Source organism: Limulus polyphemus, unplaced genomic scaffold (assembly GCF_000517525.1).
Source record: "Limulus polyphemus unplaced genomic scaffold, Limulus_polyphemus-2.1.2 Scaffold1425, whole genome shotgun sequence".
In the NCBI taxonomy this organism is placed as follows: Eukaryota; Metazoa; Arthropoda; class Merostomata; order Xiphosura; family Limulidae; genus Limulus; species Limulus polyphemus.
Genome location: NW_013667035.1, coordinates 202,998 through 230,100, shown reverse-complemented (window position 1 = coordinate 230,100; position 27,103 = coordinate 202,998). Strand labels below are relative to the sequence as shown.

The 27,103-nt window shown below is 32.3% G+C and overlaps 2 protein-coding genes across 3 annotated transcripts in view; one reads left to right on the top strand and one right to left on the bottom strand.

The window, feature by feature from the left end:
* The window catches only part of LOC106463497, a 24,326-nt gene extending 7,292 nt beyond the window's left edge, over positions 1 to 17,034 (top strand). The window contains exons 2-3 of the mRNA XM_013923535.2: positions 603 to 663; positions 2,865 to 17,034. Of these exons, the coding sequence (XP_013778989.2) occupies positions 603 to 663; positions 2,865 to 14,872 (12,069 nt within the window). The 3' untranslated portion in view covers positions 14,873 to 17,034. The remainder of the gene's footprint in view (positions 1 to 602; positions 664 to 2,864) is intronic.
* Positions 17,035 to 18,744: 1,710 nt separating this feature from the next.
* LOC106463501 (rRNA methyltransferase 3, mitochondrial-like) lies at positions 18,745 to 24,850 on the bottom strand. 2 transcript variants are annotated; one of them, XM_013923542.2, is made up of 4 exons: positions 24,442 to 24,850; positions 23,767 to 24,011; positions 21,566 to 21,724; positions 18,745 to 19,734 (listed from the first exon to the last, which is right to left on the bottom strand). In XM_013923542.2, the coding sequence occupies exons 1-4, from the start codon at positions 24,843 to 24,845 to the stop codon at positions 19,181 to 19,183; spliced, it is 1,362 nt and encodes a 453-aa protein (XP_013778996.1). In that variant the 5' UTR covers positions 24,846 to 24,850; the 3' UTR covers positions 18,745 to 19,180. The 2 variants fall into 2 exon arrangements, with proteins under 2 accessions (XP_013778996.1, XP_022246729.1); XM_022391021.1 differs by lacking the exon at positions 21,566 to 21,724.
* Positions 24,851 to 27,103: the final 2,253 nt, after the last annotated feature.

Here is a 27,103-nt window from a genome sequence, read left to right as displayed (position 1 = left end):
AGGGGTGATGGATGATGACATGCTAAGACAAAATGTGTCGTGTGTTACACTAGTGGAAATTCAGGATTTTTTTATATATTTCCTTTTAGAATTAAGAACTTAAAACTTGTATATGATTTTATTCTATTCTAATTGGTATAACATAAACAAAAAGTAATTTAATAAAATTTTGAATGTAAGGCACTAAAACCTTGTGTCATGTGCAGTAAAGTATATACATGATAATAGGGTTAAAACCAAACATCTGTAGAAAGGTAGTTTTCAGGGTTAGATGTTCAGGTTACAAATGAAAGTGATGGTTAGCTATTCTAAAATATTAAAGTAACTGTGGTGAAGTTTCAAATGATGAAGTCTGAGGAATGTATTTGTTAGCATAGAATTAAATAAATTTGTACATGGCCCAAATATTTTTTGTGTGTGATACATATTGAACCAATATACATAACATTTTGCATTCCACTCCCATTGAATTTTCTAGTTGAGAGATCTGTGTTAATTTTTAATGAATACTTTTTGTATTTGTATATGTTTAGTTTATTACTTAAAAAACTTTTTGTTTTTGTGTATTGAAACAAAAAGGATAATTTCTGTTTTATTTCCAGCTGGATGACAAAGATAACAACACTCAAAAATTATATCAGACCACAACAGAAAAATTGGAAGGTAATGATTGAAAGTTACACACTACTTATTTTTAGTTAACTCAAATAATGTAAAATTTTCTGATATTCTAGAAAGATGTATGTTTGTATTTTAAACAACTTTCTAGAAAATGGGTTAATTCATTGTGTATGAATTTAGGTTTGGCTTGCAAATTAGTTTGAAGTTTGCATATCAAACCTGGAGTTTTCTGAATAATTGATGGAAACTAATTTTTGAGTGCATTTATTTTGTCTGTGAACTGAATGTATAGATAATCTAAAATGAATCTTTTTTTTTTCAGTGTTTATTTATTACCTTAACCTTGGATGTATACACTTATACAATAATACGATTACCTTGAGATTTGTATAATGCAGATGAATAACGCAGTTGTTTACAAGAGAAAAATGTTTTCCAGCTAAGATAAAATAAAAACCATTAAATTAGGATTTGAATTATTATTAATGATGTTCAAAGAGAGATAAAAACCAGGTTGTAACACAGTAGGAAAAATTAAACCATCATGATAACTAGTGTGTAAATGTTAAAGTTTAAACTATTGAATTTACTCAGACCTTAAAATGCTGTTGCTCAATTAAATGTTTTGACTTAACCCCTTTGCTGCAGGCAGGTTAGCACATGTCGTGACCTTTTGGTAATTTTAAAAGTTTTATTAATAATTGATGTTACTTATGTCAATGGAATTGACATCAAAACACAGTTTATAATTAAAATTTTTAATATTATATGTGTTTTAATTTCATAATTTAAAATAGAATGTAAAGAGAAAATGCTAAATATCAATTTTTGTTTGTCACATAACATCTATTGTTTTATTGCTCAGTTTATGTTTTATTATGCCTACCATACAACTTGTACAGTGAAAACATTAGAAACTTGAATTCAAACTATATACAAGCTGGAATATAAAATAAGAACCTCCCACCTCTAATGTGCTGAGATGTCAATATATTTATCCAACCTAGTTGTGGCTCCTCCATTCTTTTGAAACCTCTTGTCTAGTCCCACCTACTTCTTTAAACCAAGTGAAGGAGCAGTTTTCTGTGTATGTAAATCTGACAGTTGTTTGTAACTAGCATGAAGGAGGAAGTCATAATTTCACTGAAACTGTTGAAGTGTGATGATTAAGTTGTTGCTCTGAACAGATATGAAATTTTTAAGTCATATATAGCTTGTTTAGAAACCCAGATAAATTACAGGGGTTTTGTGTACACTAATATAGTAAGTTGATAATTAATTTGTTTTCTGAAATGTGTATTTGAATCCTACAAAAATTAATAACTCTTCACCCTCCACATGGAAGAATAAATGAGGCTTATGGCACAGCTTAGAATGTACAGTGCATGAGCACAAAATCTGATAACACTAAAGACTCGATCATTGTTTTTTGAAGTATTTTTTATTTATTCTTCTATGTTTTAATAAAAATAACTAAAATTTAAACATTTGCGAATAAGTAGTATTTATTGGTTGATGAATAAGTTTGCTGAAAGAGTTAAATGATTTTATAACTATGTGCCCAAATAAAATCTTTGTATGCCTGTACGGTATACCACTAAATTCCAAACATCCCAGAAGGATGACCAATACTCAAACACTTGTGATGTTTATTGGATTGACTCTGAACCATATAATAAACATTATCATAAATTCAAAGTGCAATCTTTCTCATTAAAACACTAGAGGATACATAACCTAATAAATTCCACATAAATTTCTTGGAGCTGGGGTAAAGTTGGCTAATTTCTATGCATGTGCTTTGTTGCTCTCGAGAGTATCATATTACAATGTCCTGTAAACAGTCTAATGGTGCAAGTGGTGATTTGTTGCTTTATTTTCAGCAGATTTCTACTTCAGTTGTTGACAGTAAAATATATACAGAAAATCAGTGTGAAATGTTTAGCAGTTCAAACTCTCAAGAAAAGTACTTTGAAACTTTGTGACCAATAATAAGAAAAAGTGCACAGTTGCTCATTTTATCTCTGAATTAACAAATTTTCATTGTACTTAATGATTTGTCTACTGGCTGAAGAATCAAATATATTGTTAGGGTAGAGGTACTAACAGATAAAATATAAAGTTTTATATTTATTAAGAGGTTTGGAGGCTGTTATATTTATTGATGTTAAAATGCTAGGATATAATGAATGAGAATCTCATGAACATAAAATCACTAACAACTTCATTTTTTCTATTTTTAGCTACACCCACTGGCACAAATAATTCTGAACAGTACAGTTACCATTTACTTGAGGTGTCTAAGGTCTCCAAACAGCTTGAAGATGGGTCTACTTCTGAAGAAGTGGTGAATTTACCTAAGCCTTTCACATGCACAAATCAGGTGGGAGAGGTAGCCTTGGGCACTTTAGAAGGTTACAGTACAAGTAGTGAACCAAACACTGACATTTCAGACACACCCAATAGCAGATCAGATTCTAAACATTGTAATTCTCATCTGCCAGAAATATGCAAGAACTCAGAACAGCTACAAGATAATGCAATTTCAAAAGAACAAGTAATTCTACCTTCAATTTCCAGATGCTCAACACAAGAAGAAAATACAGTAACTGAAGTTTGTCGAGAAGGTCAAAGTACAAATAGTGAATTCATAGTTGATGTTTTAGACAAAGTGAGTGTAAATACAGGTCTTAAAAAGTTTAATTCTTATATGCAAGAAATGTGTAAAATCTCAAAACAGCTACAAAATCATAAAAGTTCTGTAAAACTGGTAAATATGCCTTCAACTTCCAAGTGCATGACACAAGAAGAAGAGATGTCTGACATTTCTGGAAATGATTGTAGTGCAAACAGTGAATCCAGAGTTGACATCTTGAACACATTGAATTGCAGGACAGATCTTAAAAACTGTAATTCTCATCTGCTTGAAATGTTTGAGAATTCCATACAGCCTGAAGGTGAGGTTTGTACTGAAGAACAGGTAGAAAGAACAACAGAAGAAGATGGTATTGAATATCTTCCAACTAGTGAATCCATAAGTAACTTAAATTTACCTTTAGCTTGTGGATATATGACAAAGGAAGATGAGGTGACAGCAGATGTTTCTGTACTAGATCTTATGGAAAGCATTGAATCAAAATCAAATGTTTCAGAGTCTCAGAAGAATGATCTAACTACTATAAGTGTAGAAAAATATAAGAAGGTGTCATTACCTTTTATGTCAAGTGTAGTAGAAGAGCTTGAGAAGAGGCAAGTTGCTTCTAATTCTGCTTCTGGAGTTAGTTCAAGTGTATTCAGTACACCTAACTCAGATAATGGCTTAATTATAGAAAATAGCATTGACACTAAGAATAATGATTCAGTCAACAAAAACAGAGTATACACTGAAAGTGAAAAACTTAATGTAACACTCAATGTACTAATTAATCATATTGTTTCCAAGTGCATGGCTGATAAAAAATCTGAAAGTGTTGGACCTGAAACAGATCAGAGAGATGGTACTTGTTTATATGAAGATGAAGATCCTGATGTTTTCCTGAATAAAGGTATTGAATGTAATGGATGTGACAGTGTAAAGAATTCTAAAAAAAGTGCCAAAGCTACCACACCTAATGACTTTTATATTATAAGTAAAGAACCTGTTAAACATGAAATTAAAGAACAGAAACTCAGTGGTGGAAATGAAGGGAATGCTCTTCCTGTTGACTTGAGATGTAATATAAATGATGAGAAATGTAATATTGAAAGCATTCATATTGATAATACCTCCTTTGTTAAAAATCATGATTGTGTGAAGAAAGTTGATGTTGATGAAGAAAGTAACTTTGACAGTTTTAATTCTTATAATCAAAGATCAACTACTAACTCCATCAGCAAAAGATACAAAATATTCAGTGGTAATACTAGTGTAGATAATTTAACTAGCCTTTTCAGTTGTGGGAAAGAATCCGTGGAGAAAAATGTTAGTAGAGAAATTAAGAAAGAAGAAAGAACTGTACTAAGGGGAACTAGAACTAATTTTGATAATCTCGAGGATATATCAACTAAAAATGTGAGAAGTATTCAGAATCAAATTTCTCAAGCCTCACATTGTGAACCAGACTTAAGTTATCAGACTCTAGGTGAAGTTTCGACCAATGAGAATTTGACATTTGAAGGATTTGGAAGTAGTGAGGATGATTGCATCAAAGAAAAAATACTTTTTGATGACCCTATAAATAGGAGTGTGTCAGATGAATTGGATGTTGAAAACGTTTCCCAAAACAATTATTCTAACTGCATGGGTGGTGAATTGACAAACAAATACAATGAAAAAAATAAAGCCAATGAGTTTGCAGATTCATCTGGGTTAAAATCAGAGATAAAAGAAAATAGTTCAAGTGGTTTTGATCTTCCACCTGATTCTTCTCATGTGGGAGAAGATGAAAGCAATGATCAAATACTGTCTTCTTTTGTGGAAGAAGATGAAAGCAGTGATCGGTTTCTGTCTTCTAATGTGGGAGAAGATGAAAGCAATGATCAAATTATGTTTTCCCATGTGGAAGAAGATGAAAGCAGTGATCTACTACTGTGTTCTCATGTGGGAGAAGATGAAAGCAACGATCAACTACTGTCTTCTCATGTGGGAGTAGATGAAAGCAATGATCAAATACTGTCTTCTCATGTGGGGGAAGATGGAAGCAATGATCAACTACTGTCTTCTCATGTGGGAGTAGATGAAAGCAATGATCAAATACTGTCTAAAAAAATTAAAGAAGCTGACATGAATGAGGGTGAAGAAACTTTCAGTAGTACGTACATTATTGAGGAAAGTCAGCCTTTAGAAACTTATGAAGTGGTTCAGAAGAGTTCTTACTCAAAAAACAGACAGGTATGTGACCAGAAGAAGGGAGAGAATAATCATAAAGTGTTACAAGAAGGCAGGACATTTTTGAGAGACAACAAAAATTATCAGAAAAACTTGGAAGAGAAAGAACACTGTCAAGACATCTCTCATGAAAAAATATCTTCTGAAAATGTCCAGAAGATAGTGCTGAAGCCTGTATCTGTTGTGATAAGTAGATTACTCAGCCTGGAAAATTATGTAAAGAACAATTTGAAAAGTAATCAAGAGTTTAAACAAAACAGTCAAAATGAAGGGATCAGAATCAGTGAAAAAGTTAGTTTGGTTGATAAACTACACATGGGAAATGAAGCTACGATTGTGAAAGATTTAACATATGCTTGTACTTTATGTATTTTCACTACAACTGATGAGAATGTTTTTGCACACCATATAAAAGAGCATCCTATCAATGTGCTTACATCATGGTGCAAGAAGTGTCAGCGGGTTTTCTCAAATGTTGGAAAGTTAGTTCACCACATCCAGACAAGCTGTACAGGTTCGTTTGATGCATGCATTAAATGTGGTGTGGCTTCATGCAACTTTGAAACAAAAAGTCCCCTACAGTTCTATCACCATAACAGATTTAAACACAGGGGATGCCTCAGATTGAACTGTAATACGTGTGACAGGTTTTTCTCAATGCCACATTGTTTGACACTACATGTACAAGATGAATGCTTAAAGTTAGAAAACATATGCAAACAACCTGAAGAAGAAACAAAAGATCCGGAAATATCAAGTCATCAAAGAAAAGGACAAGACTTAACATGTAGGGTAATAAGCATGTTTGAAGATAATTCAGATGATCCTGAGTGTATTTCAAGCCAGATGTTGAACTCTGATACCACTAACCAGAAAAGCTTACAAAACTCTTCTGATTCAAGTTACCAGGCAAATTGTTTTGATGGTCAAAAATTGGGAAAACTGACAATTTTGAAAACTTTATCACCTGATAAAGAATCAGCATTTACTGCAGGAGGGGAATGTCAAGCGAAGAATACAGTTGAAGTACAAAACTATACAACTGGGACGAACAACAAGCCTGCAAAACAAGCTATTTGCAAAAAAAGTGAAAATCTTGATGACCAGATAAAGAATGCACCAGTTGTCGAGGTCAGTTTTTCAGAATGTTATAAAAATGTTTCCACATCAGAAGATAAAAATACAGATGAATCGAAGAAGTTAATCAATGATGAGCACATTAATTCAGAAGCCAAGAAGTGTAAAGAGCAAACTGAATATTGCAAAGAACAGTCATCTAAGCACAAGAAAGACAGTTCTGAATCTAGCCAAGATGACTCCAGTAAAATAAAAACTAAAATACCTGCACACACCACACATGATGAAAAAGATCAGAACTTTCCTTTACTGCTGACATGTGTAAGAACAGAGAGGTTTTCAAAAGATCATGACTGTAGTGATGTAATGACAGATGTACTCACTTTTTCGAAAAAGATGAAAGATAGAAAGTCCCCTGAATGTGACCACCCAGTTCTGGATATGCAGGTTGAAGTGGGTAAAGAGCCCACAGTTTCAAAAAACTCCTCTAGCACAATACAAGATTGTCCAAAGTTTTCAAAATCCAAAGAATTAAGTCTAGCATTAGATGTTGAAGAAGAAAATTTTGAATACTCCTCTTTTAGAGATTTTCAGTATGAAGCTAATCTCTTTTCTTCTGCTTTGAATGAAAAAATAACTTTGAACAGAGAAAAGCTTAAAGTTACTATAAACCATGATGAATTCACAGAACATGATCAACCAGCTTTCATTTTTGTGGATGACAAACAATATGAAAATAAAACTAATTCAAAGCCAGTAGAACTCACAGAAGGATTTAGCTGTATATCAACAAATAATGCAATAAGAAATGCATCTGAAAATTTGGAGGAAAGTAGGATTGATCATTATAAGCACCTGGGAGAAGATGTTGAAGAATATGAAGAAAAATCTGCAATGGAAGCATGTGTATGTGATGAAAAAACTTGTGTTAATGCTCTTTCAGGGGTTGCAGACAACACCTCTCTTGTTCCTCCAAAATCTCATCAGAAAACTTGTGTTAAGGTAACAGAAGTAATGAAAAATAAAAGCTTGCAACTTGACATGTGTAAAATGTTAGAAACTGGAAGTGTAACATTACCATGTCCAACAGCATCAGGTATTTACAAGAAAAGTCTAGACAAAAACAATATATTGTCAACAGTTTCCTTGTCAAGTGATAATAAACTTAAAGAGATTGAAGGGTCCTTTAGTGCTAACTTGTCTTCCAAACATGACTTTAATTGCCAAGAACTCAAAGCTTTTTCAGCAAAAGATTCAATCCAGATGTTGGAGAAATTAGAATTGAATACTGAAGACATGGATCAGCAGCAGGAAGAGAATGTAAACTGTAATATTGGTTTAACCAGCTTGGAGTCCACTTATTCAGCAATAAAGAGGGAATTTCCAACCCTACTTTCTTCGGTTTCAGGCAATACTACAACTTTATGGCAAACAGATAAAACACTTCCTACTGCTGTACCAGATAACAACTCATCTTCAGTGTTACCCCATCGTTCTCATTCTGGAAAATCTGTGCTTTACAATAAACCACACCAGATTAATGAAAGTGATTTGGATATTCCTCAGCAAAGTGAACTAGGAAATGTTTCACCTATCAAAATGTTAACTACATTACCTGCACCTGAAACACTTATTACAAAAAGGATTAATGAAAAACACAAGCAGTGGACAAAATTTATTGATTTGCTTAAATCAGCAAGTTTAATTCATAAGCTTCTTGAAGATGAACATATTATTAAGTTTTTCAAATGCACCAATCAAAACTGTGCTTTTACAACTGATAACCCAACCGAATATGAAGAGCATTTAAAAAATCATGAAGACAAAACTTTGCCATGTCCATATTGCTTCATTTTTTATAACCTAGCTGTGCTTGCTGAACACATGCTTAAAAAACATTGGAAACTTCGCTATCAGTGTGGTTACTGTTGGTATCGTGGCTGGGGAAAAATGCATGTGAGAATACACACTAAATGTGCTCATGTAGAAAAGCCACTGAAGATATTAGTTGGCATTGAACTGAAGGGAGAAGAACCAGATGAGGACGTACCAGACTACTTGGAGGTTACTAAGTCTTATTACTGCAATGTTGGAACTTGTATGTTTTCCACATTTGATCCATCTGTGTTTAAGGAGCACTACGATACGACACACAAAACAGTTTCTGTCTTCCCTTGTTACTATTGTAAAACAGAGGTGTTGTCATTTGAAAGGTTGTTGAAACACTTAAAGTTTCATGGATTAAACAGTTTTCAATGTGCTTTTTGTCTACATGGTACAGAAACTCAAGCAGAAGTTGTTGAACATATGACTGCTGTTCACCCTGACAAGCCTCTTCAGCTTTATGTGAGAGGTTCCCATGGTTTGTCAAAAACAGATACTCCTAGTCTTCCAATGTCCACTGATCCTTCCAAGCCAATAACTTTGCCTGTGCAATTAGGTAACCAGTCTCATCAAAGTGGTTCATTTGAAACCTCTAAACTGGAAAGTGTAATCAACTTCCAACTTCCTTTGTCTCCAAATAGAAAGAAAGATATTTCCAAATCTGATATTGTACTTTATGATCCCTTATTGCAAAGAGAAACGGGGAATAATGAATCTGTTAAACCTACAACAGTTAAGGGTGAATTGAACAGAAATAACATAGAAATAACACATAAGGAACTCATCCCTGTCTTGTCCAAAGTTTCATTGGAGAAAACAGAACGTGTGAAACTGGCTCCAGAGGAGCAGAGTGTTAAAAATGACAATGTTGAAGCAACACCATGTTTTTCCTCTATGAATTATATAAATATATTAGATAACTTAGAATATTCCACTGATTTATCAAGAAATATTAAAAAGGACAACAGAAAAATCTCTGATCCAAACATATCAGATACGAGTCTTCAGAAACTTGTGGTTTGCAAAGTAGAAAAACTCTGTGAAGACCAGGAGTCTCAGTTCTTTGAAAGTAAAGCAAAAAATATGGATATGATGCATGAAAATAAGAACTTTTGTAGAAATGAACCAAGAACAAGTCAGAAAACTTCAGCAAAGAAAACTGTATGCATATCAGAATTAGGAGAAATTGCACCTGAACTTGTAGTCCAAGAAATTTCAAACGATTTTAAAACACACTCATCTCCACTTCAATCATTGAATAATTCTTTCAATTGTTTAGAAACTCAAGTAGACTTTGTTAATACTGAAAAAAGTGAAGTAACTCAGGAAGATGTTGAAGTGTTGGTTTCATACGTCACAGAGAGATCAAGTGAAAATGAGAAAGCTGAAGTTTGCGAGAACAAATTATCAGATAATAAAGTTCAAAAAGAAGATCTACAGATTAATTCAGACTTAAGCTTAAACAAATCTTATTCTTCTTTTATAGAACAGAAGTTTGAATGTGTTGATGTTTCTTCAGCTACAAACATCGAAGTTTCAGAAACAGATGATCCATTTGAAGAATCTATCACTAGTGAATGTCCTATTCCTGATAAATCTGCTCAGAATACTAACATCAGTTGTGTCAGTACAAAAGATAAAGTATCTAAGTATAAACATCTCTCTGACAAGACACCTAATGAAATTGATGAAGCAAGAATTAATAGAGAAGGACCAAACTTGGAAAAAGAAATGAAATGTACTTATAGATGTAGATTATGCTCAGTTGAAATGGTTACACACAGGCATATATTACAACATCTCAAAAACATCCACTGTGTACAACTTCATAAATGTGGATATTGTGATCAAACTAGCAAAAGTACCAAGACATTGATTCAACACTCTGAAAAATATCATCATGAAAGAACACCAAAAATTGTTCTAATGTATGAAAAGATAATTATGTCTCAAAAAGAGAGTGTAGACTTACTTGCAGAAGTGAAATCTTCCACCTCTTTTAGAGAGAATAAGATGGAAGAAACAGTACAAAATGATGGAAAAAAGAAGGAAGAATCTTTTAAAGTTAAGACAAAGATGGGAAAAATTAGTGATTTACAGCTAATTAATGGACCAGTGGATAACACAAATTCATTTTTGGAGTGTGAATTGAAGAATTCTCTAAGTACAACTGATCAACAGCTTGACAGGAAACTAAATAAAGTGGAGCACCAAGCAGTTTTTCCTAAGCAACAGAAGTCTGAAACTGAAGGTTATGTGTCTTTAAACAATCTGTTGGACAGCAGAAGAGAAAATAATAGTTTGTTTGGTGACACTGAGCTACACGAGTTGGTAAGAGAAAGCAAACAATCATACAATACAAAGGTCTGTGAAAATCCACATGAATTTTCATCTAACGGTAATTTTCAAGAGGTATCTCAAAATCAATTTGTACTTTCTATGAATGAGGGTAATACAACGAATAGAGATAATGGAAATAGTGTTGCTGGTGTAGCTACATCATCATGTAATATTAAGAGCCACAATCCTGCAGTCCTCACACAAAAATTTAATGCTTGTAAAGAAAGATCAAAAGATAAGTCATTTTTGTTCATTTGTCCTTTTTGTGGTTATGCTAAGGCTTCCTACTGTGCCTTGAAACTTCACCTGTTTAGAGAACTAAAGTACCACAGGTTGTTATGCATAGTCTGTAATATATCATGCTTTGGCACGAAAGAAATGAAAACTCATTTTCAAAGACACCATCCTGGTGAAGAGTTTTATTATGAACGGAAGTTTGATCGTAATATTGAAGAGTTGGTTGAAAAGTTTTTAAGAAGTCAAGAAATATTAACAGAAAAAGATAAAATGCTGCTTTTAAACAATACACAGACATCAAAAGCAACAAAAAAACGTTCTAAAACATCTTTGTTTGATAAGAAATGCAAATTGTTACATATGTGTGAAAAGGCAGCAGCATTGTCAAAGGAACGTTCACTTACCTGTTTTAAAGATGATCTGGAGGTACTAAATCGGGAAAAAAAAATGGAAAAATCCATTAATGCTAAAATCAAGAAGAACACAAAAGATGATAAAGCAAAAGAGTCAATCATTAATAATGATCATAAAAGAACAATAGAAGAAGACACAAATCCCCTTTTAAGTGAAGAACTAAAAGAATTGGGAAATAAAGCTATTAAATTTTGTCACAAAGAGATAAAATCTAAAAGTGAAAATTTTGGTTTATCTTTGTCTTGTCCAAAAAATGAGAAAACTGAAGTTCAGGATGAGTCTGTAAAGAGCAAATTGGATACTACAGAGGAGAACAGCGAGGTTTCTAATACTTTGTTAGCTGATTTTGAAAATGATAGTATCACTTCAAAGAAGCAGGGTAAAGATGCAGATTATGAAGATCAGAGCATTGCCATTGCAAATAACACATCTTTGCTGTCAAACTCTGATAAAGAAAAATCAAAAAAGGAGCCTGTTTTATTCACTTGTCCTTTCTGTGATTATACTAAAGCCTCTTACTGTGAACAGAAACTTCATATTTTTAGAGAACTCAAGTATCATAGACTGTTGTGCATAATCTGTAATGTATCATGTTTTGGCAAGAGAGAGATGAAAGCTCATTTTCGAAGATACCACCCTGGTGAGGAGCTTTATTATGAACGAAAGTATGATCATAATATTGAAGAATTGGTTGAAAGATTTCTAAGAAACCAAGAGAAGTTAACAGCAAAAAATAAAATGCTGCTTTTAAATCATGAACAGACACCAAGAGCAACAAAACAACGCTCTGGAATTTCAATCTTTGAGAAGAAGTGTAAATTGTTATTCATATGTGAAAATGCTATTACAACATCAAATGAAAGTCCACCTATATATTTCACAGATAATCAGAAGGACATGGCAAAGCAAGAAAGAAAAGGAGAAATATTCATTACTGAAGTTAAAATGAAAAAAAATGCAACCAATGAATCAATACTTTCTGTGACTGAAGACATTAATAATGATCAGAAAGGAACATTCAAAGAAAGCACACATCTGTTTTCAAAAGAAACATTAAAGAAATTAGGAAGTAAACCTTGTCTCAATGAAACAATAAAATATAAAAATCAGGAGGTTCACTTCTCTACATCTTCTGTTAAAAATAAAAAAATTGGAATCCAGAATTCACCTCCAAAGATTGAAGTGAGCAGTGCAAAGGAGAAAAGTAATCAGTGTGCTAATAGTTCGGGTAGTACATTTCCCATGCTTTCAAGTATTGGTAAAGAAAAATCTAAAGTAGGGCCTGTTTTGTTCTCTTGTCCGTTCTGTGATTGTACTCGTTCTTCTTATCATGCTCAGAAGCTACACATGTATCGAGAATTAAAGTACCGCAGATTTTTGTGCTTATTATGTAGTACAAAATTCTTTAATATAAAAGAGCTTAAAGCTCATTTTCAGAAATGCCATTTTGGTGAAAAACTTTCTTATGAACAAAAATGTGATGCTGAAACTGAGGAGTGGGTTGACCATTTATTAAAAAAACAGAAAAAACTAACAGTAAAAGAAAGCAAGTACCTGTCCCTGCAACCTAATCACTCCTTGAATTCACAAGCCACAAAAAAACAGTATAAATATACTTGCCTTTTCTGTGGTGCTAAAAAATGTAACACGGGTAATTTCAAGAAACATTTGTTTAATCATAAACAGTATCGTCCTGTTAAATGTTTTCACTGCAATAAAAAATTCAGATACACATGTGAAGTTAAACAGCATTTGGAGAAACATCATCCTGGTCTTGCATCATACAGTACAGTAACAAAGAGTGACAGCATTGAAGATTGGGTGAATGAAATTATAAGTAGTCAGCAGCTTTCTAATCATAATGAAAAAGAGCAGGAAGTGCATCTTGAGAAAGCAAATGTGAAAGATGGCATGTCTGGGGTAAAAGCGAAAAAACACATCAGTGATGGAGCTTTCACTTGTCATTGGCAAAACTGCAATTTTGTTGCTGTTGATAAAAAAAAATTGAAATACCACCTGATGATCCACTTCTCTAGAACCAATTTTTCGTGTCCCTATTGTCAAACATTGTGTGATTCAGAAGCCAAGTTAAAAAGTCACTGTGAACTCAGTCACTCTGAGAAATCATTACCCTCAACTTCTGTAAGAAATGAAAAATCTGTTAGTTATGACATGAAAAAAAATCAACTTGGAAATAATTCAAACAAAATTACCTGCTCTTATTGTGGTCTTGTGATTTATTCAGACCAAGAACTTAAACTTCATATTCAATGGGAACATCAGAATGAATCAAAAGAGGATGCTATAGAAGAAAGTGGTGATAATGCTAGTGCTTCTCAGCCTCAAGATAAGCTTTTAGAGTGTGAGCAGTGTGGCATTAAGTTTGTTAAACATCATGAGATATTAGAGCATCTCAAATCACATGAGGAGAAAGTATTAAAATCTCCAGACTCTTCTCCCCTTGTAAACTTCCCTTTATATAATAAGGACCAGAATTCAAGACTCATAACAACCATGGGAAGTGAAAATGAATCTAATCCTCCAAGTCTAAATGTGTCTCATGAGGTTCCCTATAAAATTCCCGGAATGAACAATGGTGAATTAAATCTCATATCAGATGAGCTGTCTTCCAAAGAAACTACATCCAGAAATGTCACGAGGTGTGCATATTGTAGGAAGAATGTACCTTCTGATACTATTAAGCAACACTGCCGAAAACAGCATCCAACTCTGCCTGTTAAGATAATTAAACATCGTCCCAAGACACCTCTTGAATCACCCAAATTTTATGGAGATTCATGTGAGAAAAGAAATCCTGTAAACATCAAAGAAGACTTGTTATTAAAGTTTATGGAACACAAATCTGTCGAAAAGTTTTTTTTGTCTGAAAAAGAACCATACAGATGTGAGTATTGCCCAGCTCATTTTAATTGTGTTACACATTTACAGAAGCATTGGCAGGAAGAGCACCAAGTGAAGTTGAAGAGTCTAGCATTTGATACTGAAGTGCATGATACAAAACAGGAAAAAAGTAACATTTGCAATGCAGTTGAGCAGCTTCCACAACAGTTGCACTCAAAGATTTCAGCAAGAAAGTCATTTGTACAACATTGTGCTTCCCAACTGAACAATTTTTCCGAAACATTTCCTGAATCTAATGAGACTTCTTATCCTCACATAACTGAACCCACACCCAGTGCAAAGAGGCAGCTTTCACAGGAAAATGCTAATACTTCCTATGACAGTTTATCACAAGGTGAATTTTCCTTTTATGGTAAAAAACAGAAAATGGATACATCAAACATTAAAGTACATATTCCGTCATTAGGAGCCAAAATCCCTTACCAGTCAGTGTCACACTTGTGCAACTTACAACCTTGTGTTTTACTGACAGACTTGAAATCACAACTTTTCACCTTGGGATTGTTTTAAAATTATGTTCTACAATTGTGTTTGTGATGATGATTCTATAGCTTTCGTGTTAGTGGTGGTGTACATATTTTACTACTGTATGGTTTTTACATGAAAGTTACCAATTTTTTACTTTACTCAATTCAACCAAAGGACTAAGTACCATTTTATTATGTTAAAAAATTACATTTCTGCCAAGTGTCTGGGTGTAAATCTTTAATTAATAATGTGTATTCAACCTTCAAATATACTAGTGCCCTTTTTTTAATATTAGGACTTTTTTTATTTATATTGTCGTGGTCAGTTTTAAAACTTCAAATTGTTTTAATGTTTGTACTTTTGTCAGCAAAAAGTGTTGCAATTAATGTGGTGCATCTCAGTGTAAATAGCTTTTTGCATTGTTTTAGTATGTTGACTAATATAAAGCTAATTTTTTTTAAATAATTGTAATTTATCATTGAGAATTTGTGACAAGCTGGTACTTACTAACATTTGCCAGTAATATACATAGTTTATTAGTGTAAGCTTTAATCCAATTGTATACATGATTAGTGGATTGATGAAAGTTGTAGCCAGTAAGTACTCGTGGTAATTTTAAAATATTTTTTATCAAAATAGCTAAATAGTGAGTAGTAGTGTAAAAACAAAATTAAAAATACTTTAATTCTCCTAGGTAAACATGTTGCATTTTTTAGTTGATTTTTATCCCTACATACATTATCTAATAAAATGTTTTTGTTCTAAATATAGAATGACTTGGTTTATACTTATAATCACAGTAATTTAAGTGATGAAAATTAAACATAGTTAGGAATTTGTTGTAAGTTTTAGCCAATAATATCCATGATTATTTAATTAATGAAAGCTTCAAAAGACCACTACTGGTGAATTAAAAGCAAAGACTAGAATAAGTTTTCTCAAAAGAAATATATGTTTCTTGTTAATTGTTGGCTTTCCATTATTGACCTGAGAGAAGTATGAAAATATAGAACTATGACATTACAGCTTCCAATCAGTTATAATAATGAAAGTATGGTGATGTTTTGTGATGACTTATTTTTCTTTCTCAAGTATTCAACATTAAGCATAGCTACAAAATGATGCATTGGCTGTGAACTGAATGAAATAAAAAGTACATCACTTAGAAAAATGGGTGATGGCTGATTTCTAAAAACAGCATATCGGTACCCATTATGTATATATTCAGTTTCTTAAATGTTTGCCATTGTCATCAAAACATCAGTTGTTGTACCTTCCTAAAATAAAATCAACATTCACCTAAGTGGTGTGATAATGCTGAAATGAAGTTGAGTATCCTTGTTGCACATCAACTCAAAAATTCCATTGTTTAGTGAAATAAACAAAACAGTACAAAATTCCTCAAGGTGTTTTGGGGCTTTTACTTAGAGCATGTGCCCACAATTATAGGGAAGATAATTACAGAGGAACCTAATCAGGACATACCTGTGATACACATTTATACACTACATGTTAAGTAACCAAGAGATTCAACAGTTTTTGGATAGCCTTTTAAGCAACTGATTATTGTAGTTTTAAGTAATTTCTTTAAAAAAATTTTAAGACTGTAGAAATCATATTTTTTAAGACTCATTTGTTATTCACCCACGTTACTTAATGTATAATTTAAGTATTTTAAGATGCAGTCTCCAATAAATTTCATTCAACATGTGGCTAGTTGGTATGGTGAGATGTTTTATGGTGAAAGTAAAATGTAGTTTAGCATTTAAAGATGTCTTATACTGTGATGTGGTAGTCAGCTTTGTCTTTAAGCAAAACCTTTTTTTTTATCTTAAATCATTCATATTCTGTTATAATTTTGAACTATATTTATATTCATGTCAGCTGTGGATACATGTATTATAAAATATTTGTTTGTATCCATCATAAGTAGTTTCCATGATGGCTCACTTGTTTTTAATAGAGGTCACAAAACCTGAATCTAATTTAAAAACATAATGACAAAATGTGTTATGCTTTTCATTTTGTTAAATTTCTAGGTAAGTATTAAATGTTGTTGGTAATTTATTTTGTAGAAGTCTAGATGTTTTGTCTCTTACTTTGTCGGTAAACTTTTGTATAATGATAATAAAGATCTGCTCATGAAAAAACATGAAGAATTGTCTTTAAAAGGTGTTTTTCTTAGAAGCATGTTTTCAAACTGAATTAACAGAAGAAAATGAAAAAATTAAGAAAATATACATTTGATTCTGAAGATAATTTTTACTGTTTCATTTCTTATATGAAGTTCTGATTTTGTTGAATTTAAGGGGTGAAAATGCAATGAATATCAAGAAATACACTAGGAATAATGGTAACACACAACTAAAAGCTTTTTACTTAACTGTAAGTGTTAATTTTATCCATAATGACTGCAATAAGCATGTGACTAGTCATTACCATTTAAAGACACTGCTTGTTGACATTCTTGCTCATTATGCAGCAGTACCACCATGGACAGAACAAGTATTATCTCCAGAGAATAACAGGGACACCTATTATGAAATGAACTTAATGACTTTGGGGCCCATGTGTTCTGCAAAAAATTACATGGTATGCCTACATAACACACTGGTAATTGCAGTACAAAGTTAGTGATCTACAAGTTTAGCTAGAGACCCAGTAAAAAATACTTATTTCATATTGATTAGCTTTTGGAATGTTTGAATTTTAAAAGAAGATTTTAAAACAATTATTAAAGCTAAGGATGATAAAATTCAGAGTAACTGTTTCAGTGAAGGTTATAAATGAGAATAAGGCAACAATATACAGGGCGTGTCCAAATTGATTTTGACCACCCAAGTTTTGCAGTGTATTTTACTCTGGAATATCGGGTTCTAGCCCGATATTCCAAAGGACCAGTGATGTAAAAGCAATTACACATGTAGGCTTAATGTTCATTCAGTTTGTTATATTACATAATCAGTAGTATGGGTATAATGTAATAGTAGGGACACAAGTCAGTAACATTTTGAGGTAAATTTGTTACCTGTAATTAAAGATTTATAAATTCTCATATTATTATTATAGAAACAGGATGAAAAAGTTGAATAAGGATAAGAAGAATATGGCAAACTTCAGTACTAGTGGCAGAAAGCTTTTGGTACCACTTGAATACTGTCACACTTTCAATACAGATTACATTAGTAGAGGTATTGCACTTAATTTAATAGTGTACCCATTCACACTGAAATTGAAAATAAAGTACTTGCAAATGATGACATTTGTACAGATAATGTTTCACCTGCCATTTGGAAAACTTTAGCATTAACATCCTAATAACCACAGAATTAATAAAAGGGTCTAGGACCCTATTGGCTTTTTTTAAACATTTTTCTAAACTATTTATGCACCAATTTGCTTGTGAGTCTTAAGTTTTCTTCTGATTATAGGGTCATAAGTTTCATATGAGTTACATAAAAAAAACAAACATAAATGCCATCAGTATTGCAGTTAATCACACTGATTGCTGCTGGGTGTCCCCTTATGTATTTTGTGTAGAAAATGGGTAAATTTCACCCAATCTTTTGGTCAGTTCTTTACACTTACTGTTGTTACAGAATATAAAACTACTCGGTATGATGTGCAATGTTTGGATCCCATCAGTACTGAACTTTACAAAACTAATTCTGTAATTTGATATTAAGTTGAAAAAGTTATATTTTATAGGCTACACATGCTTATACACTTGTGTAGAAATAAATGTTAAAAGTTAATTTATCATTCCATAGGAAAGAGAAGATAAAAATTTTATACTTTACACAGTAATTATCATCTATACAAGACAAGGGATTTCTTTTGAGTTAAGATGTACATAGTTCAAAAAAGAAGCCATTATAAAACTGAGTAATTGGCAGAGTTAGATAGTTAATCAGTTACATTCCACTCATCATTTATTCTCACATGAGTAGATGGGTATTTTTACAGTCATGATTAAACTGAAAAACCTTGAATTAATGGAAGATAATAAATCAGTAACAATATTTGGATAGTTGTAAAAATATACAACAGTAATTTTTTATCAGTTGATTATTTTTGTGATTTTAATATATTTTTTTTATGTGACACTAATCAATTGAGTTCATCACCCAGCTCTAGCCATCATATATTTCTTATTCATAAAATACCAAAGGTTTAAAAGCATTTTACTTGGTTTAGCAGTTTCTATAGAATGAACAAGTCATTATTAGTATTATTTTATGGCTTCCTATGAAAACAAGATTGTTGAGAATTCTAAGCAACTCAAAAAATGTTGAAAACAAAATGTAACACAGGTATTTAATGTTTCTCTTTTAGCTATAAATTTCACTATTAAATACTTTGTTTTTCTCTTGTTTGATCAAGTGCCAACTGACGTTTTATTTCAAACAAAAGAATGGCAGCAGCCACTGAAGAATTTAAGCTGTCAACTCCATTTTCAATGGGGATCACTAACTTCCGTCCACCTCTCTCACATGCAAGTTTGAAGGCTTTTAGACTTAGGCCTTCAGTCTCTCCTCCAATGATTAGCACAGTTTCACAGTTAGAAAACAATGTATCACTATAAGATTGGATAGGCAATGACACATTTCTGTAAGCTTCCAGAACTTCTTGACATTTATAGGAAGGATCCACTTTAAGTTGCTTGCCTTCATCATTTACTACAACAAATTTTTCAATGTTTTCATTTTCCAGTTCCTGTGGCTTATTCTTTTCTGCCTGTGGTATAATTTTATGTTCATTACAGTTGTCTGCAAGATATATAATGGCATCCTCTGAAAAATAATTCTGTAAAACTTCCCAGTAGATGTTGTTCAAAATTGGTACTCTGAAATGAGCTCCACATGCTGATCGTAAAACCTTTGGCTCCCATAAGTCAACACATCCTGTAAGAACAAAAACATATGCCACATGGAATGGTATTCGTAGAGGCGGTTTACAATATTAAATAATTTCACACTTTGCTTAAGCTCTCTTTTACTAGCTTTCATTCAAATTTTCTTACTATAAGAAAGACAAAAAAAAACAAAATAAGCAATCAATCTTATGTGGTGTTAAACACCCAAGATGATGAAATTGGATAGTTCTTTTAGATCTAAAAAATATGCTGGAACCCAAAAGTTTTTTCCTGCAATTTACATGGACCAATAAGGATGTTGAGCCAGACTTTTGTAGAAATAGCATTTCTTGTGTTTGCCCTTTGTTGCTGCTCAAAAAATCTTTTGTTCAACACCAGAATTCATGAACTAAGTTTGATCTGTCATAGCAATAACTGCATGAGGTACTTTTTTTTTTATGTACAACTATAAAAAAAAAAATTATGACTTAAAGTGCTTAAACTGGCACGTATAAAAGTGCTCTAGGCCTTACAAACCCCAGTAGATGTAATAAGAAAATCGTGAGGAAAAAATGCATCTGCGGGCTCACTTGAAAGTTCATATTTTTAAAACTATTAACTCTATACTATTAAAACTGGTTCAATAAGTAGAAAGCACATTTGTAAAAAATCTATTGTGATAATACTACATTTACAATGTAATACTAGTTCCTTAGAAAGGTAACGATAAAAAACCTTAGTGATATTAACCTGCACGAAGAAGTGATTAACTGATTTTTCATCTTCATGTACACTAGGGATTAAAGTGTGTGTATTTCAGAACAGTAAATAGAAATACGTAAATAACTAACAAAGGTATTCACCAATCCCAGGCTTAAAAAATAATTGTATATATATGGGGTATGCACCAACCCATTCCATTATTTTGAACCATGTCGTACAAACTGTTCATTCCATGGAAGGGTATCCATGTTATGGGTTGCAATAATTCAGTTTCACTATTTACCTCTTTACTCATTTAAGTCCTCATTCATGGAATTAAGATGGTAACATTGAAATGGCTGCCAAACTCTAACCCTTCGTCCAAATGCTTACCAAGCTCAGTCTTTGTGGAGTCCTCTATCATATTTTATTGAAATTTGTTTAGTCAGTTCTTCACAACTTGACACACGAGACAAACAGATGTACAACTCTGTCATATGATGGTAAAGGCTGATTAATTTTTTCATGAAAATTAAATATAAATAAATGCTTTATGAACATGTTTTCTATAAATTAATTATATCATAGTAACAGTGTACGTATAAAAACCGTTTATCCTTTTTCTATTATTTCACAACAACAACATTTTTTGTGTATATCTGGTTATAACCCTTAAAGTGGTTCTTGATTGGAATTTTTATTTGTGTATATTTTTATGTTATGTTCAAATCTGTTTCTTGATAAAGACTCGCAGATTGAACCATGGAAAAAAATATCCGAACGTGGTCAAAAGTACGATCTTATGATTTATAAATTGTAATGATAAATACAATAATATATAACTTTTCATAAATAATGCTTATAAAATCTTAACTAAGTTGGAAAACATCAATAATAATGTATTGAGCACCATCTGTTGCTTGAAAAGATTTTCAAGTTGTTTTTGACACATGCAGTCATAAAATTTCCACTTGGCTGGAATTTGAACTGGAGACTTCTACATGTGACACCCAGTCTTCGTAGTTAAATGTTAACAATTTTAACCAACAGATAGTCAAGCAGTATCCACAAAGGAGCATTCCAAACAAAAAATTGGTTTTACTATATAGATAACCATATAGACATATTATACCCAGCTCTTAAAATGAAATAAACTTTGATCTATAATGTGTTCTCACCTTTAGTCAGAATAACTCTGTGGCATCCTGCAGCAGCTGCACATCTTAATAGTGCACCCATGTTTCCTGGTTCCCTGACATTATCACAAATGACAGTTACAGGTAGAACACACTCACTAAGAAGTGACAGCTGACTCAGATCTGGTGTTTTAAAGACACCTATATTAAATAGATTTTGAAAGTTTGATTTGTATTAGAAGAAAGAATATTACTGCTATTGTAAGTACTATCATCAAAGTTATAATAAGTAAAACAAGCAAACTTTAACCACAAAATGGCAGATGCCACAGATTTGGTATTAGAGAAAATAATATTATTACTTATTATAAGTACTATCATCATAGATATGATACGTAAAACAAGTACATTCTGACCAAGAAATAACGGAGGCCTTGGATCAGGTGTTAGGAACTGTAAGTGATATTAAATTTGTCAGACTGAACAGCAAATAAGGCTTTTAGTTGGAAAATTGAGATTATAACAACTGCAAACACTAACACACAAAATGAAGTTGACACAAAATATGACACCTGCAACAAACAAAGATGCGATACCTACCACACAGAAAAGTATGGTTATTTATGAATTCTCGTGCCACTGTGAATGTCGGTACGTAGGTCACACTTCACAAAGATTGCAGGATAGAATTAAACAACACGTACCCACATCCATAAGAAATAAGAGTGTGAAATAAAAGAATTTACCATGTCGCCCCTGTAAAACAAAAGTTCTACCGCCAAATTGTGAATCAGCGATTGGCCAGCATTTACTAGCGAACCCGACTTGTGCTGACAACTACACGGATAGCAGGTTTAAAATTATTGCAAATGGTCTGTCAACCTTTCATCTCTATACTTCCAAACTTTTGACAATCTTAAAAATCTTTGTCACATTCCCCTGAGCACAACAAATCCTTCCTATTACATTTCTATATCTAATTTCACAACTAACTTGATATCAAAACACATTTTCCAAACTTCTTGTTACTCACCAAGCTTATTTCTGAATTCAACATTTTCCTCAGTATCTGATATCTTTACTAACTGATAACACAAAGACTCCTAAGCACACTAGTAACCTTCTTTCTGATATTAAGCTGTTCTTAAATGATAAATTGGTTTTAACAGCAGAAAATAGGGAACACAACATAATGTGTTGTCATTAAATGAAGAAAATTTACGAAATTTAATATTTGATTTTAATGTTTGTCCAGCTATAATGATATAGTAATTGCATACTTGTAAATATTGCAATGTCACACCCAGTGAACTATCCAATTTTCTACTAAATCCTATTCCTACAGAGGTATTTATGGCTAGCCAAAAATTTAATTAATATTTTGAGTTTCTTTTTCTTCATTATGCTGTCTCTGTTATTATAAATAATCTATCATAAAAGAATGACTTCATACCAGAAAGTTACTAGTGCATTTACAAGTCTGTGTGTTATCAATTAGAAATCTTATACTGAGGAAAATGTTGAATTCAGAAATAAGCTTAGAGAGTAGCAAGAAGTGTGAAAATGTGTTTTAATATTAATTAAGTCATAAACCTAGATACAGAAATGTATCAGAAGGATTTATTGTGATCATGGGAACATGACAAGTGTTTTTAAAACTTTCAGAGGTTTGGAATCCCTAGGTCCACACGATATTTTCAAAACATTTGCAGACATTTTTTTTCGTGTTTGGTGTGGCTCTTATTCCAAAATTCAACATACAGACTTATCTACATTGTTCAATTCCTAAATTCAAACATATGTAATAATAATAATCCAAAGTTATTGCATTAATCTCCCTTTAGTTGTGTGTTTTTCTTTTCCAAATACTGTTTCTACAGTCTTCTTAGTTTCACTATAAGGTTTATATACAATTCACAACATGCAGCTTGCCCATTACTCCTGGAGAGATTATAGTAAAGCCAGGCCACAAACTGGAGTGTTAATAAAGTATCAATACATATAGCATATCTGTTATTCCTGGAAAGGTTGTTGTAAGGTCAGGTCACAAACTGGACTGTTAATTATGTATCACAACATATAGCTTATTTGTTATTCTTGGAAAGGTTGTTGTAAGATTAGGCCATAAACTGGACTATTAATAAAGTACCATAACATATAGCTTATCTGTTATTCTTAGAAAAGTCATTGTAGGTCAGACCATAAACTGAGCTGTTTATAAAATAACACAATACATAGCTTACCCATTACTCCTGGAGAGGTTGTAAGGTCAGACCATAAACTCAGCTGTTTATAAGATACTTTAAAGAGTTGCACATTGACAACTTCATTAAGGGGAATTTCACGAAGATTCTGTTCTTGACTGAAGAAGATTGATTCTGGGTGAATATCAGCTGAAATAGCATCACTAATGAGTCTCCTACCTTCTAAGAGAATTCTTTCCTTCTTTTCCCTCTTTTTACGTGATTTTAAAAGAGTCATTACTGTCCTGCAACATACATTAGAATGATAAAACTGGATAAATTTATAATATTAATAAATAAATAAAAAACATACTAATAAACACTTATCTTTATGTTGTTAGTAATTAAAAAACGATCATTCCAACTCTATTTCGTGACCTCATAGTCAGAATAAATTCAAGATTACGTCAGGCTGTAAAAATATATCAGTAATATAGTTATCACAATCATGACAATGTACTTGTATAGCCGCCACTCTACTGCTAAAAAACATTTACTGTTTTTGAACAACTATACTTTGGAGTCAATACCGTTGGGTAATATAGCTCAATACTGAGAATAGTCAGAACAAAAACACAAACATGTACAAGTTACCAGTAAAATAGACTAATAGCCAATAAAAAAGTACTAGAACTACTAAAAATAATATATTTCAATTATTTGATAAAATCTTACGTAAAACGAGGGTCATTATTTTGAAGTTTCTCATACTGAGGCACATCTGCAAGTTCGGCTTTCTTTACATGACGTTTAGAGTTCATTTCTTCTGATAATATATTCCGAGAATAATTAAAGCCAGACCTATCAACATTATTCTTAAGGTTAACATTAATGCCGTTATTAATATTCTTTCTCTGTTTAGGTGGTAAAAAAAGGGAAGATGTTGCATTCACACTTCCCGCAACAGGGCTTTCATCTTGATTTTCTCGTGAACTAACCCGAATAGGTTTTCTTCGAAGACCTTTTCTATAAAACCTGATAAATATCTTAGCTTCTAGTGGTATTCCACGGTTTGGAATAAAGAACTGACATCCATAACATAACATGTTTGTACCAATGTTCCGAACGTACAGAGACATATTTGTCTTATAGATTATAGTGACATCTACCTATCGATTTACTAATATAATATTAAATCAACAAAGAAGTGTTTTTATACAGAACGTTATTTCTCCTAAATATTTTAATGCAAGATATTATTATTATTATTTCATGAAATTTTTGCGAAAGAGAGTAAATGATAAATGAAGTCCAAAGAAATTAAAATTTCTCGAGATTTTTTACAATACGTAGAAGTACAAGAGGAGTGGAGGTAATGAGTGATTACAACATACCATACCAGGTTCAGTTTACTACTATGAGAAAGAAATTCATTTACTCTATATCGGTTTTCATTTCAAACACTGCTCTTTTGTGTGTTTGATAAATTGTTTTATATAATCTTTTGATGTGAGAGTGTAATTAAACTCTTTCTAGTACGAAAATAGTATGAAAGAAATAACAGTTTCAATTAACATGAACGAAAAATTAGACATTGATGTAATATGTAGAAGTGCAATAGAAAACAATGGAATACAGTTTACGATAAAAAAACAACATCAACATGATTTGTAGTTGTAAATTTGATGAACAGGTACAGGTTTCTCAATTCAGCAAATTCGATGTTCATCCATATTTGTGCCAGTAAAATGATGCACATTTTATGAAATTCTTATACTTTTTAGTTTCTTTCAAAGATTATGTTAAGCTAGTGCTTTAAGTTAGGATATTGCTTTCTACAAAGGCTACAAAAACTATAAAACAATTAATATTAAAAAGAAACGTTTAAAAAATTGGCGGTTATTTTTGCGACATTTTAATCCTTTCATAATATGGACCTTTTGTTGTAATATGGATCTGGTTTTAGTTGTACTGAATAACAAAAGTTGACAATATTGACACAAAAAATTGAAATAGCTTTTCTTTGAAGATTATAAATAAAACATTTACTAATACGAAAGTTCAAATGTGAAATAAAACGTTTAGCGAAATAGATGAAACACAATATGGTATAATTTAATTGGCGAATAGTTTTTTTATTTGAGATATTGATGCACAGAAAGGGATTAGAATATTTATTTGTTGTTTAACTATCTTCAACAATAAAAATTACGAATAAATTTTGCATTTTAAGATGTTAGTACGATATGTTACGACAGCGGAAGTCGCATGACGGTGGTAGCATGCGCCCTGGAGTTTCTCGAATTATCGAGAAACCCCGCGAATGTCCGAGTGTTTGCTAGACGTCCTCTTTTTTAGTATATAAGCCTGGCGAGAAAAACCAGCGGGATAGAAGAGATAGATAATTGAGTCAAGCGAGCAGTAGGCCCCATAAGTAAAGTGTGTGATACACTGTGATTTATAACGTGTGTTATAAAAGTAGTTAAGTTTAAGGTACTGATTGGAAATTCTATGTATTACAAAGGTGTATCGAGGAAAAAATAAACTTGTTTAATTAAGAAACGACTTGTATCGCTGAAGTTCCTCGGAAAGAATTTATACCGGAAATTAACAAACAAGCAGATAGGTAACAAATTGATGTCAGAAAGTGGGACGGAAAATAAAGAAAAATAAAACAATAAAAGAAAAGAAGTGGCAAATCAAACTATGACTTGGCAGATTTGACGGCAGCAATACAAGAACAGCAAAAGAAACGAGAAGAGAGATTACAGCAGTTGTTGGAGGAAACAGAAAAGAAACAAGAAGAGAGAGATTACAGCGGTTGTTGGAGGAAAAAGAAAAGAAACAAGAAGAGAGAGTTTACAGCAGTTATTGGGGGAAAAAGAAAAGAAACAAGAAGAACGAGAAAATGAACAAGAAGAGATACTATAGCAGTGGTTGGAGGAGAAAGAAAATAAACAAGAAGAGAGACTACAGCAGTGATTGGAGGAGAAAGACAATGAACAAGAAGAGAGACCACAGTAGTGGTTGGAGGAGAAAGAAAATAAACAAAAAGAAAATATCCAACAGTTGAGAGACGGCCAACATACACAAATGGAAAAGATTAGAAATTTCAAAGTGAATTAAATACATTAAAGGACGGTTTACTATCTTTTACACAGGTTATATTAACCATGGACTTAATCAGCCCCAGACAACCGGAAGCCCCTTCCAGACACTGCAGCTAAACCCTAATGCAGGCATCTTTAGTCTTGACAGAAGTCGCATTCCAGACATGAGTGTCAGCAATAGGGGTGATCTAGTACGAAGGAAGCCACAGGAATTTGATGGGAAGGCACCATGGGAAACATATAGAGCTCAATTGAGCTCCTGGCAGAAATATATGGATGAACAGAGG